The sequence below is a fragment of the Gobius niger genome, assembly GCF_951799975.1.
Source record: "Gobius niger genome assembly, chromosome: 2".
NCBI lineage: Eukaryota > Metazoa > Chordata > Actinopteri > Gobiiformes > Gobiidae > Gobius > Gobius niger.
Window position 1 is genome coordinate 30293289 of NC_136853.1, and position 14352 is coordinate 30307640.

The 14352-nt window shown below is 40.5% G+C and overlaps 1 protein-coding gene across 5 annotated transcripts in view; it reads right to left on the reverse strand.

The window, feature by feature from the left end:
* The window catches only part of dgki (diacylglycerol kinase, iota), a 53480-nt gene extending 40303 nt beyond the window's left edge, over positions 1–13177 (reverse strand). For all 5 annotated transcript variants that reach the window (XM_079582918.1, XM_079582917.1, XM_079582916.1 and 2 more), the window contains exon 1: positions 12679–13177. In XM_079582918.1, coding sequence (XP_079439044.1) covers positions 12679–12899 — 221 coding nt within the window. In that variant the 5' untranslated portion in view covers positions 12900–13177. The remainder of the gene's footprint in view (positions 1–12678) is intronic.
* Positions 13178–14352: the final 1175 nt, after the last annotated feature.

Consider the following 14352-nt stretch of genomic DNA (forward strand, 5'->3'; position numbering starts at 1 on the left):
ATAGAACCTCTGGCCCTCGAGATGACTTTGAGGAACATAACTACACAAATCAGAGATCAAATGTTAAAGTACTCTAGAGATGTGAAGAATGCTGTCAATTCCTTTAAAATTCTTTAAGCAGAACACCCATTTAGGCCATATGATGAACAACACTGACATTTGTACAAAGTCAGGCTTTTCTTGGTCCTATAATTGGAGGATCCGGCCCTTGGTCTTTTGATGATGAAGAAAATCGTCCCTTTATCAAGTAAACTTGCCTCGTACAGTCTAATTGCATTTTATGCTGAATTACTGTTATGGCACTAAGTATTAATATGATTTTTATCATGTGCTTCCAAAGAAATTACACAATGCTGAATAAGGTTTATAGTAATAAAACCAGGGAAAATATGAGTGTATGTGTGTGAGTGTAATATGAGTGAGTTCATAAATACACATCAATATATTGTAATAACAGCTACATACATAATGTACAGTTCAGAGTTGTATGACGTTCCCTAAAAGAGTGTTTCAATGTAATGCATTAGAAATAACACTGTAACTCCAGTAGCCCAATAACTGTATAAGTTTTGTTAAAATTATTTCTCTCTACATTTTTCTTTTGGACTAATGAGAAAAAAATAACCCATTCTTTTAAGCAATTGGCTTTATTGTCTCTATTTCCAATGCAGGAAAAGCCTCTTGCAGGCAGACGACACAGACTAATATTCGACTAATAAGGAGCTGCTTCTGTCAGCCAATCCCCTGTAATGCTTCAGCACACTGCAATATGGACAAAATAACTCCACAGCCACACAGTCTCGCCCAGGACACTCCTGAAAAGGCTACGAAGAGAGCCACGGAAAAAGGTTAGATCTAAAAAAAGAAAATACTTCGCGCTATATTAAATCAAAGTTATTTATTTTGGTCTTTGTTGAACTTGAGTGATGGGCATAAACAGACACACAGCAGCAGCAGCAGCAGCAGCAGTGGGAGAGTGTTTTGAAGCGGGGATGTCCTGCCTACCTTCTAAATTACACAATGTTTTCACTGATCATGGAAAACGCATCAACATGAGTTGGTAAAAAAAACAAAAAAAGATCATCTACTGAAATGATCACTTAAGCTGGGGACATAATAGAGGAGTTTTAGCCCTTTTGCCTCTCCCCTCACATGAAAATAAAATTTTGTCTAAAAATGCAGATCAGTCGAAAGCCCAAGTATTTCGGTCTGTCTCAAAGTGTTACTGTGGAACTTGTGGAACAAAGGAATCAAACAGGGGCCAAGATAATAATGCATCTGGACTGGTTTCTAAGATAAGATATGATATGATAATCCTTTATTGATCTCACAATGGAGAAATTCACTTGTTACAGTTGGCTCTCAATAATATGGAGACACACGTTGGGGAAAACTTACAAACTTGAACATCTTTTGATCATTTTCACAAGATTGATCTGAGCTAGCAGCTGGTTTGCAGCTAACTCCGGATGCTGACCATGCTAAGATCGGCTAGGGCCAATTGTTGATGAAATATGTGCAATAAACTTCAAAATCAACACGCCCAGCTCAGTGTGTGATCATTGTTGAACGATGCTTTATGTAGGTGGTGGTTATTACGCTTAGTGCGTATTTATTGTTTTCACATGATCGATCAGAACTTTAGCTCGTAGCATTAGCACATCAAGCACATTCCCAGCAAAGATTCAGATGCTGAAATTTGTTTTGTTGTTCCTGCTTTTAATCCAGGGTGTTTAGGTAAAACACTTTTTAGAAGTCCCAGAGCTGCAGTAGCTCCGGTTCACAACACACACGATGGATCTCCATGACTGTTTACATCTGTGGTGACTCCGCTTAGCTCCGCTCCTATGTCACTGTTGGGGAAAGCTCCTAATTGGGTCGACGCTCCGCAAATTTTGGCAAAAGTTCAACAATCCCAACTGTAAAGCTTGAAAAGTTCTCTCGACGCTCCTAGAAGCACTTCCAACAAATACTTTGCATTGAAATCAGACGCTTTGAAAGCATTCGGTGGAAATTCGGCATAAGACTGTTTCTTTACATGAGTGGAATATTCAAGTTCAAGGATTCAAAAATATAAATTGTATGTTGAAATGGGAATGTTTTTCAAAATTGTTCAAACTGATTGATTTTGAAATACCAAAAAGTGTGATACAAGTTGTTGAATGGATCACCGCCGCTTTGTTATCAATGGTTTTTTCCAGTAATTAATGCAAAGGGGCAGAAAACAATGTCTTCATTATACTCCTTTTTACCCATGTAATGTTCATATTAATGTAAAAACATGGAGGAATTAATAAATAAATGAAAGGAAATGAATATGTAAGATGCAACAGAGTGTGGTTTGTTGTGGCTTCAGGCTTGGGTCAGTAGAGGTTGTCCAATGCTCATATCCTGTTATAGTTGTGTGCTTTGCTATGGTTCCCAATCTTTTGTCTTTGAAGTCCCCCCTACACGTGCTGTAGTAGGGCCGGATCAGTGCATCTCTCGGCATTGTTAGTGTTTTTTCCTAAGGTCCGGGGCAGAAAGGGGTCCACAAAAACGTGTTTGACTTCAGTACTTAAAATCGACTGATCTGAAGACATGCACTCTCAGAAGATAGTTGGTTTTGTTAGTTTATCAAGCTACTACAAGTGAATGCATTTTTTTGGTTATTAATACAATAATTATATGTTGTCTCAGGTATTTTTTTGTCATCTCAATGCAGCATGACAGTACACTGATCTCAATGTGAACTATCTGTTTAGGCTGTATGTGTTGTAGGCCAATGCCGAGCACTTTTAATTTTCATAGAAACTAATACATTGTAAACATGTAAACCTTTGAACAATATCAAAGGGACATGGAAAAATTTAAATTGTGCAATGGAAAATAAAGTTGGAATTACAAGTGTACCAAACTATCTACTAAATGAAGAAAATAAAGAAATAGATGTAGAAGGAATGGCCAATTAATTTAATTCACATTTTGTCAATATTGGTCCTAATCTAGCAAAAAAAATTACTTCAAATGATTGTCTGGATGTTATGAAAGGGGGAAGTAAAGTTATGAACTCCATGTTCCTGGAGGGAGTTACTGAAGCAGAAATTATATCTGCTGTAGCTCAGTTAAAAAACAAGACATCGACCGACAGTAATGGGTTTGACATGATGATTATAAAACAAACTATTGATTGTATAAGCAACCCTTTATGCCACATCTTCAACTTGTCCTTCACCTCAGGGGTTTTTCCAAACAAAATGAAAATCTCAAAAGTAATCCCACTTTTTAAATCAGGTGACAAGCACTGCCTAACCAATTATAGACCAATATCTCTAATTTCACAGTTTGCAAAAATTCTTGAAAAACGTTTTTGTTTACAGATTAGATTCATTCATGGAAAAGAATGATTTGTTAAATGACAGGCAATTCGGATTCCGAAAAAGCAGGTCCACAGCCTTAGCGTTAATGAAATTCACAGAGCATATCACCACAGCAATAGAAAATAAAGAAAGCACCATTGGCGTATTTATTGATCTAAAAAAAGGTTTTGACACCATAAATCTTACCACAACATTTTATTTCAAAAACTGCCGCATTATGGAATTAGGGGAGGGGTGTTAAATTGGATCAGAAATTATTTAGAAAACAGACAACAATGTGTCGGAAAAATTAAAAATTGAATGTGGAATACCCCAAGGTTCCAATGTTGGGCCCAAACTTTTTATTCTATACATAAATGATTTATGTGAAGCATCAGAAATATTACAGTCTGTGTTATTTGCTGATGACACAAATTTCCTTTTCTCTGGAAATACTTTAAAGAACATGAGTAAAATAATTGAAAAAGAAATGGTGAAAATAAAGGATTGGTTTGATAAATTGTCACTAAATGTGGCTAAAACAAAATTTATGGTGTTTTCAAATTGTGAATTAAACGTGGATATCCAGCTGTCTTAAATGGAAGAAATATTGAAAGAGTGTCTGAACTTAACTTTTTGGGTGTGACACTGGATGAACAATGAAATTGGAAATCTCATGTCCACAGTATTAGAAATACATTATGTAAAAACATAGCTGTTCTTCCCAAAGTAAGTACAAAGTATTAATATAGTAGTAAATATTTTTTCAATCGTGAATCTTTAAGGCAAGGCAAGGCAAGGCAAGTTTATTTGTAGAGCACAATTCATACACAAGGCAATTCAAAGTGCTTCACAGTTGCATAAATATAAGAAAACAAATACAATCAATAAAACATCAACATAGAATTAATCAATTACAGTAAGAGGCAAGAGTGTAGATAAAATACTTTCAGTTATATGCATTTTTAAGTCTTGTTTTGATTCGCTCTGTCTTGAGCACTATTTTTAAGTCTTGTTTTGACTCGCTCTGTCTTGAGCACTATTTCGCTCTGTCTTGAGCACTATTTTTAAGTCTTGTTTTGACTTGCTCTGTCTTGAGCACTATTTCGCTCTGTCTTGAGCACTATTTTTAAGTCTTGTTTTGACTCGCTCTGTCTTGAGCACTATTTCGCTCTGTCTTGAGCACTATTTTTAAGTCGTGTTTGGACTCGCTCTGTCTTGAGCACTATTTCGCTCTGTCTTGAGCTCTATTTTTAATTCTTGTTGTGACTCGCTCTGTCTTGAGCACCATTTTTAAGTCTTGTTTTGACTCGCTCTGTCTTGAGCACTATTTCGCTCTGTCTTGAGCACTATTTCGCTCTGTCTTGAGCACTATTTCGCTCTGTCTTGAGCACTATTTTTCTTGCTCGTTCAAAAGTAAGTTACCTAACCTCTGTTTTTGTCGCTCCTTCTCCTCTGGACATCAATATAAAATTAATCAATTACAGTAAAAGACGAGAGTGCAGATAAAATACTTTCAGTTATATACACGGGCAAACAGAACTGTTTTCAGCCTGGATTTGAACATTGTCAGAGTTGAGGCCTGTCTCACATCCTCGTGAAGACTGTTCCAGATTTTAGCTGCATGAAACTGAAACGCAGCCTCACCGTGTTTATTATTGACTCTGGGAACCACCAGGAGGCCCCTCCCTGAGGTTCTCAGGGCCCGAGATGGTTCATACGGCTCTAACATGTCAGAGATGTACTTTGGAGCTAAACCATGAAATGACTTGTACACAAGCAGAGCTGTTTTAAAGTCTATTCTCTGAGTGACAGGAAGCCAGTGCAGAGACCGGAGCACTGGACTAATATGGTCGTATTTCCTGGTTCTTGTCAGGACTCGAGCAGCAGCGTTCTGGATGTACTGTAGCTGTCTGATAGCTCGTTTAGAGAGGCCAGTGAGTAGGCCGTTACAGTAGTCTAATCTGCTGGAGACAAATGCATGGATAAGTCTCTCTAAGTCTGGTTTTGACACTATTCCTCTGATCTTAGCAATGTTTTTCAGATGGTAAAAAGCTGCTGATGTTATTGCTTTGATGTGGCTGTTTAAGTTCAGGTCTGAGTCCATGATTACTCCTAGATTTCTAACCTGATTTTTTGGTTTTAGAGAGAGAGACTCAAGGTGACTGACAACACTTTGTCTTTGTGCCTGTGGGCCAAAAACAATGATCTCAGTTTTGTCTGAGTTTAGTTGGAGAAAATTGTTTTGCATCCACAAACTGATCTGTTGGATGCAGTGACAGAGTGTATCTACAGGCCCATGTTCACCAGCCGTCAGTGACACGTAGATTTGAGTGTCATCTGCATAGTTGTGGTACGACACGTTGTTGCTGTTTATTAGCTGACCCAATGGAAGCATGTACATGTTGAATAAGAGAGGTCCCAAGATTGACCCCTGGGGGACTCCACAGGTCATGGCAATTTTGTCTGAGACACAGTTGCCAATTTCAACAAAGTACGTCCTGTCCTCGAGATAGGACTTAAACCAGTTTAGAGCATTACCAGAGATTCCCACCCAGTTTTCTAACCTGTGAAGTAAGATCCCGTGGTCCACTGTGTCAAAGGCAGCGCTCAGGTCCAGCAGAACTAAAACTGAGACCTTACCTGCGTTGGTGTTCATACGGATATCATTTGTCACCTTGATCAGAGCTGTCTCAGTGCTGTGGTGGGGCCTAAAGCCTGACTGGAAAGTATCAAACACATTGTTAGACAGGAGAAAGTAAGTGAGCTGCTGATATACTACTTTCTCTAGGACTTTTCCTAAGAATGGCAGGTTTGATATGGGCCGGTAGTTGTTCATTACCTTGGCATCAAGGCTGCTCTTCTTTAGAAGAGGCTTGATGACTGCAGTTTTCAAGGCCTTTGGAAATGCTCCAGTCTCGAGTGAGATGTTAACTAACTGAGCAAGTTGTGGTAACAAGCTGGTCAGCACAGACTTCAGAAATTTAGTGGGTAATTCATCAAGGCAGCATGTACATGAACTCAGACCGGAGATAACCTCTTCGATTGTTTTGTCAGTAACAGGTGTGAAATGTGTCAGCTCAAGGTGTTTATCTGGTGGCAGAGTTTCTATTTGTGTTGTGGAGATTATGGCATCTTTAATGCTTTGGACTTTGTCATAGAAAAATATTGCAAACTCATTACACTTAGATGTAGAGATTAGTTCTAGGGGCAGTGAAACTGGAGGGTTAGTTAATCTGTTTACTGTGGAAAACAGAACACGAGAATTGTTTCTGCAGTTTGAGATGATTTTAGAGAAGTACTTCTCCCTTGCTCCACGCAAAATATGGTTGAACACACAAAGTACTTCTTTGTAAACCTCAAAATGAACCTGGAGCTTTGACTTGCGCCATTTCCGTTCGGCTTTTCGGCACTCCCTTTTCTGTGCCCTGACCGAATCTTCACTTCTCCAAGGTGCCTTTTGCCTATTGTTAACCATTTTAACCTTGACAGGAGCAATAGTATCCAAAACATTTAAGACCCTTGATGTGTAGGAGTCCAACAGATTATCAACATTAGAACATGGGGCATTTTCAAATCTGATCATCTCCATAAACTGTGTCCCTGTTGTATCATTTATGTGTCTTCCCTGAATAACTCCAGGCCCGACCACTGGTTTCGGTGTAACACACAGGTCAAAGAAGACACAAAAATGATCAGACAAAGCAACATCAACAACATTCACATTTGATATATTAACACCTTTTGTAATAACTAGATCTAGAGTGTGGCCTTTGTTGTGAGTTGCCTCACTCACGTGCTGAGTTAAACCAAACATTTCAAGGACAGCACCGAGTTCTATTGCATGCCTGTCGTTGGTCACATCCACATGCACATTAAAATCACCTGAAATTACTAAACAATCGAAATCAATGCATATAAATGACAGTAATTGAGTAAAATCTTCAATAAAACAGTTCTGTGGTGGTTTGTAAATAGTCATATAAAGTATGGGAGATTGTTTTATCTCCATTTTGAATGACACATACTCAAACGTTGGAAAAACCCCAAATGACAATTTTTGCAGGAGTAAATTGTCCCTGAATATGGCACAAACACCCCCACCCCTCTGGTTTTGGCGTGTTTCAGACACAAAATTGAAGTGAGATGGACTACACTCAATCAAAACTGCATTACCAGTGTTTTTGTCTAGCCATGTTTCAGTTAAAAACATAAAATCTAGATTATAAGAGGAAATAAAACTATTTATTAAAAAGGACTTGTTTTTTAGCGATCTGACATTGAGTACAGCATGTTTGAGATTTATCTGTGTTTGAGTGGATGGAATCTTTTTGCAGGGGATATGGATTAGATTTCTTTGATTGGACGGTCTGACTGTCCCTCTCTTATCTAATCTATGTTGTTTGACAGTACTAATTGTCTTGTAAGAACACACTCCCTCTATGGACCTCTGGTTGGTTTTGAGTTTGCTATGTATGGTAGCAACGCAGAGGCCCCTAATGTCCTAGACAGCAGCAGTGAAGCTGCTGGAGATAACAGCTGTGGGCGCCGGTGGTGGGGGCCGAGCTGGGGAGACCTTGGTTTGTGGATGCTTCTTTGGGGATGAAAGCCTTGGTCTTGACGTAATTGGAGTGAGGGGAGTCATTTTAGTCCCATGTTTGATCAAGTTTTCAAGATGGTTGGAAAATCCCATAGGTGACTCTGAGGATGGGAACAATTCAGAAAAGTCTCTGGAGGGTGTAGATGTAGTAGTCGGGCTCAAGGCCTGTGGTGGAGTAGGTGAAAGTGCTCCTTCGGCTGAATCATTTAATAAAGGTGCAGGTGGTGCTGAAGCTGAGCTTTTCCCCGGAGATGCAGGTGGTGATGCTGCTATTGTTGAAACGCTTTCTGGAGATGCGGGTGGTGCTGGTGCAGCTAAATCCTTAACTGCAGCGGAGTCCACCGGTGCAGATGGTGCTGCTGTGGCTGAATCCTTAACTGTGGCTGATTCCATAGGTGCAGATGGTGCTGCTGTGGCTGAATCCTTAACTGTGGCTAAGTCCGTAGGTGCAGGTGGTGCTGCTATGGCTGAAACCTTTACTGCAGCTGAGTCCTTTATGGCAGATGCAGATGACGCAGCTGTGACTGTATCATTTATTGGTGGTGCAGTTGAGCCCTTTGCTGCTGAGCCAGGAGCTCTTCTCATGCTCCTTTCGGCTCCCCCTTGTAGCTCAGGCCTCCACTGATTTTGCAGAGCGTGGAGGAGATTTTCCGTCAGTCGTCTCACTCCACCTCTGCTCAAGTGAGGCCCATTTCCTCTAAACAGGTCATCACGTTGCCAGAACAGATTAAAGTTCTCTATGAAATACAGTCCTCTCGACTCACAGACATTGGACAGCCATGTATTCAACTGAAACAGCCGGGAGAATTTGTTTATTCTTCCGTCGATGTTTGGGATGGGTCCACTGATGAACATTTGTATTGCCTCTTTATCCAGACAATCAAGTCTCTCAAAAAGTGTTTTGAACTTTTCTTTCAGGGCTTCAGACTCTTCGTCTCTTATGTCCACAGCACCAACATGTATGATAAGTTTGTCAATCCCAGGGTTATTTGTGATTTCCTTGTTTAGAACATCTATGATGTCAGAAACTGTGGCGCTGGGATAACTGCTTGTAGTAATCCTGTCATTGTTTATATTAGATATGGCTCCGTCTCCAAGCACCAGGATATCTCTGGCCTTGACACTTGCCACACTTTTCCTCTCGAGCTTTGTTTTGACTTCTTTTTCTCTGTCTCTCTCTGATTTTCTCCGTTTGTTATGCTCATCTTCTGAGAGAGGTGAAAATCTGTTTGTTAACTTTATTCCAGGTTTATTTTTGCTAGCACGTTTTCTTTGCTTTGGCCTGGCGCCAAGTTGTCTGTTTAGTTTCGGGAACGTTACGGTATCGTCTAGCTTTAGGTTGCAAGTATCAGTTTTTCCAGTCTTCTTACCGTGTTCCATAGGGAGCGTGTCATTAAGTCCTTTATCCATCTCAAAGGCGAGAATTTTGTCCCGCAGCAAAAGAATTTCTTGTTGATAAATCCGACAGCTTTCACAAGAAGATGTTTGCGTTACTCCCGCAGCCATGTTGATAAGACTGTCGTCGCTGGTCCAGATGAGTTGTAAAAAATAAAAGGCATAAAATGATTAAAAATGATTTAAAAAGTCTTGGCTCACTTAGAAGAAGAGAATAAAATCATATCCGTGTGACATGTGCCAAAAAAGAGTGATTAAAAAAGCGAATAAAGAGGCAAGCAGCATAAGCAAGCAGAGACACGACTGCACCCTTCCTGCACCCTCTCTGTATTATTATACTGCACTTTAATACTGCCTCACTTAAGTTATTGCTCAAATGTTTGGGGAAACACATACAAAACTACAATTCAACCACTGATAAAAATACACAGAAAAGCTATAAGAATTATAAATAAAACGCATAGTAGAGGACATACAAAGCTATTAAAATTACAAGATCTCATTAAATTACAAACATTGATAATAATGTATAAAGCAAGATTTTTTCGATTGCCTCAATCTGTACAATTGATGTTTGTATTCAACGCCGATGCATCCAGTCGTAGAAAACTTAACTTTACTATCCCTTTTGCCTGAACAACCCAGAAGCGGATGGGCATCTCCGTGGCCAGAGTCAAACCAACACCCTGCCCTTGAATTTAAACTCCTCCACAGTGCAACAATTTAAAAAACAGTTCAAATTAACAAATATCAACTCTTACACACTACAAAAGTAGTACCTGTGTTTATTCTAGTTTATGGCTTAAAGTATAATACCTGCAAATCAGACCATTTTTTGGGGCAAACTTTTTGTATTTGAAGCAAGGGGCACTTAACCAACAGAGTGAAAACATTTTTGAAAAGTGAGGACATTTTGGTGGTCCTCACTTATTTGAAGGCCTGGGTCTCTATAGCCTGTCCGTCCATGGGAGTGGATCTCTCCTTCTGTGGTTCTCCCCAAGGTTTCTCTTTTCTCCTGCCGGGTTTTTGAGTTTTTCCTTGCCGTGCTGGAGAGTCTAAGGAGGGGGGACACCCACGCCGCTCGTCGCTACCTCCTATTGGACATTATATTTGCCTGGATTCACCTGAACTTTTAATTGTCATATTTATTGCTCTGTTTTATTGCCTTAATGTTTGGTGCAGCCCTGTGAGGCGACTTCTGTTGTGATATTGGGCTATACAAAACCATTAAACTTGAAACTTGAAACTTAGCATAAGCATTGTCTTCATCGTGCTCCTTTTCAGTCATGTATAAAAATAATGTATAGTTGTTGAAATGTGAAAACATGTAACTAACATGACTGAAATAAATAAATAAAAATAAATAAAAAGTTGTCGGCTTAGTTTACCTCTTTGTGTGATTACTGGTGTTATTGCAGCACCCCAAACTGTTTCTGTTTGTAAATAGTAATATTGGTACAGCTCTGTAATTTCTGTTAATAATATTGGGCAATTTCTTTGATTGGATCCTTTTCTGCTGAGCTCTACTTGGAGCCCTGTTCATCTCTGTCCACAACAGCTGTAGTGCTCGGTCGTATATATTCTTGCTGCTACCTCGTCTATACATTTGTCTTAAATGAACGCTGAAAACCATGCTTTATATTCTGTCAGCATCAGACGATGTAAGGCCTTTGATCAGTGTTTACACCTGCAGGCGGTCCACAGCAGTAGCGGCACAGTAACATCACGTCTTTTGTTGTTTTGTTGTTGTTTTGTAGCTCTGGTCTTACTGCTGCTTTACCATATGTTGTTGCTGGTGTCCATGCAACTGTTAAAGTATGAAAGGGTTGTGAAAGTTCAATACCACTGGTGAATTACTAAAATATAAAGCAAGTTTTAGCCTAGCTGCTTGCTTTTTCTCATTTGACCCACTCATTATACTAAGGAAATGTCTCACTTTTCAAAAATGTTCTCACTCTGTTGGTTAAAAACTAAAACCGGTCCTCACAATGTCATACAGTACAAGAACACACACACACAAACTTTAGATAACAGAACGTATAGTAGAGCTTCTCTCAAAATGCACAAAGTGTGTCTAATGTCACACAATACTATACATAAAAAAAAGTCTGCCTTTGATGTCATATTTCCTTTCCTTCATATTTCCACATATGGTAATTCTCTTCTTGGCACTGGGCACTTCAAAGCCTTCTCACAATCCTCCCCAATTCCTCTCGCTTGATCAGCCAAGACATTTTTCTTTACGTGAAACTACAACATTGTAAACTCACACAAATTAAATATCCGTGCAAAATGTGGTCAAGCAGTGGCTCACAATCAAAAGCAGAGCTCTTACTTTAGAGTCACATTAAGTCAGCGGAGTTAGAAAGGAGTTAATATGAAGGGTTGAGGGTATAGACAATAGCTGGCACACTGTAATAACACCGGTTGTTTCAGTTAGGTGGTGGGATTGTTTCATAGTTTTTGATAATCAGCCTTTTGATCAACACTTAAATCAACAGAACTCCCACATATTTTTAGTGATGCATCAACACCAATAACAAACCAACAACCAATCAATAACCAATAAAAAAAATAAGTCCCTATTGGTGTTTCTATGACTTTCAGTGCATCTATAGCCTGCACACAGTTATTTCATTAGTGCACGTGGCTGCAATCATACAAAATGTAACTTCAACGCGATTCACACTGACAAAAAAACCACAACATTACTATTAGGCTTAAGCAGAAGGCGTCACAATTCACTTAAGGATCAGACGCTACATATTAACTGGGACACGCTGTAACTGGGAGACAGCGAAACACATCAAACAATGCAGACTTACTGTGAGTTTGGTTTGTGGCCAGTGAACAGCAGCTGAATCTCGCTGGGGTGTCAGGGCTGCTGCTGGCATTCACATACATGCGGTCACGCGCGCAAACACACACACGCGTTGACCAAAAATCAATAGCGCCCTCCTCCTCCCCCTTCACTTGATCCAACACAAGGATACAAATGCCATGGGGAAATAATACACACGAACTGTTACGTAAAACAAATACAATTCTCTGTCACGAGGAGGCCTTTAGCTAATACTATAAGGTGGGTTTGTGCGTAATGTAACAAAAACATGGACAGACAAGAGGACGTAATTCAGACACGGCATAATTAAACCGCCACACTCATTGGCTCGAGACCTCTGAATTCTGTTTAGGCTTATGTGTGCTCATTACACATCAACACGTGTAACGATATGTGGGTGGAAACAGTGATCTTCAATAACTGATCAAGCAGAGGCATCAAAACATGTCAGTCATCGTGCCAAACCGTGTCTGAGCATGCCCCGGGCTGGCAGCAGCACTTACCGATATGAGGTCTGTTTTCTGAATGCAAGTCCCCTCAGCTTGTCCTCCAGATTCTCCTGCTCCATGTCGGGCAGGCTGCTGAATGTGTCGCTGCAGCAGCCCCCAGTCTCCTCAGACCCCGCTCCGGACTCTGAGTCACCCCCGTCCGCCCCGATGGAAGAAAGGCGCTCGCTAAATGCGCCTGATGCCGAGCTACTGTGTTCCTTCGCCTGGGGGTCCATGCTGGTCTGCCCTCACTCTCTCGCCCCGCGCTGGACCCCCTCTGATCTCGCTCCTTGGAGAACACAGGTGCTGCCAACAATGAGGACCTGTCGCATGGAGGGATGAGGTTAAAATAAACACAGAAGTTGGTCTGCAAAGCTGGTCCGCGGTAATTTCTAACCATTGATGGCTGTGTCCAGGTATTACGCGGTCCCCGCCTGGCTGGACAGCAGAGCGATCCGCACTAACGCTACGAGCCCTGGATGACCGCGAGCATTGTCAGGCTTATGTGGGTGCACCGGAAGTCCAAGTGCTCACACATTCACAATAAAAGCATCTGGAGAGGGAAGGGAACAACATTGATCCATATGGGGAACAACAACAAAGTAAAATTACAAATCTCACTATGATGATTACTTTAACAGATTGAGAGACCATCAAGCTGCGGTTTTTTAAAGAAAATAGGCCACCGTTTTTCCATATTGAGATATGTTCTTACTTGAGCTTAGACGAGTTGATGTGTAACTGGTCTTTTTTTTTCCCCTTGGAAGAGCTTGGTCGCTTCTAACTTCCCCCCAGCTGTTTGGAGCTATAGGAACACATTGGGAGAGGCCAAATGCTATCAACATCTTTTGTCGTTCTACATGATTAAGGGCCCGCACAAAGACCAGACAGGTAGTATCAACTCAGCTCAGCTCAGGTAAGAACATATCTCAATATGGAAAAACGGTGGCCTGTTCCTTTAAAGAAGGCAATGCACTTGCAGCAAGACCGGGACAACAAACTACCCCATACTGACAGAGAAGAGACGAGGCACATTTTTATTTGTTCATGTCGCACAAAGAAAGATGTCAAACATAATCTACAAAGTAGCAAAAAAACAAAAAAAAAATCAAAGATGCAATTTGAAACATTTATTTTAGTAATGAAATGAGGAAACCGCGCGTTACTGCTTTGCGCTTTACAGCCCAAAAGCGCGAGTGTGAGAAGCGAGATCAGCATCCGTCGATGGATCGCCCATCACTGACTGTGTGACTGTATCTACCTTGTATCAAACTCCACATGCTAATGAAGCAATTATTTTAGGTTTCACACAGCACTGTTCATGTCCATCTCTCGCATCCTGGGGACGTGTGGCATCATGGGATGTTCCTCTTTCTGCAGCATCATCAGTCAGAAAGTAGGCCAGCAGTGTGTGCGTATGAATGCTGCCAATAGGCTTTCTCAGTCACTCCTCTTCAATAAGCCTATAGTGGCCTCGAAATGTAGACATGTTTATCAAGAAATTGCACTGCGTGTGGTTGGTTTCCTTTTGCACAAATGCACAATGCAAAATAGATGGAGTGAGACTGGGGCCAGTGTCTATATGTGTTTTAGCTGATATATTATACATAACTGTCTATCTCCTCCAAATAGACTAACAGTACCATAAGAGGCCAGGATAAGTGAGTGTGTTTGAGAGTACGAATGGGG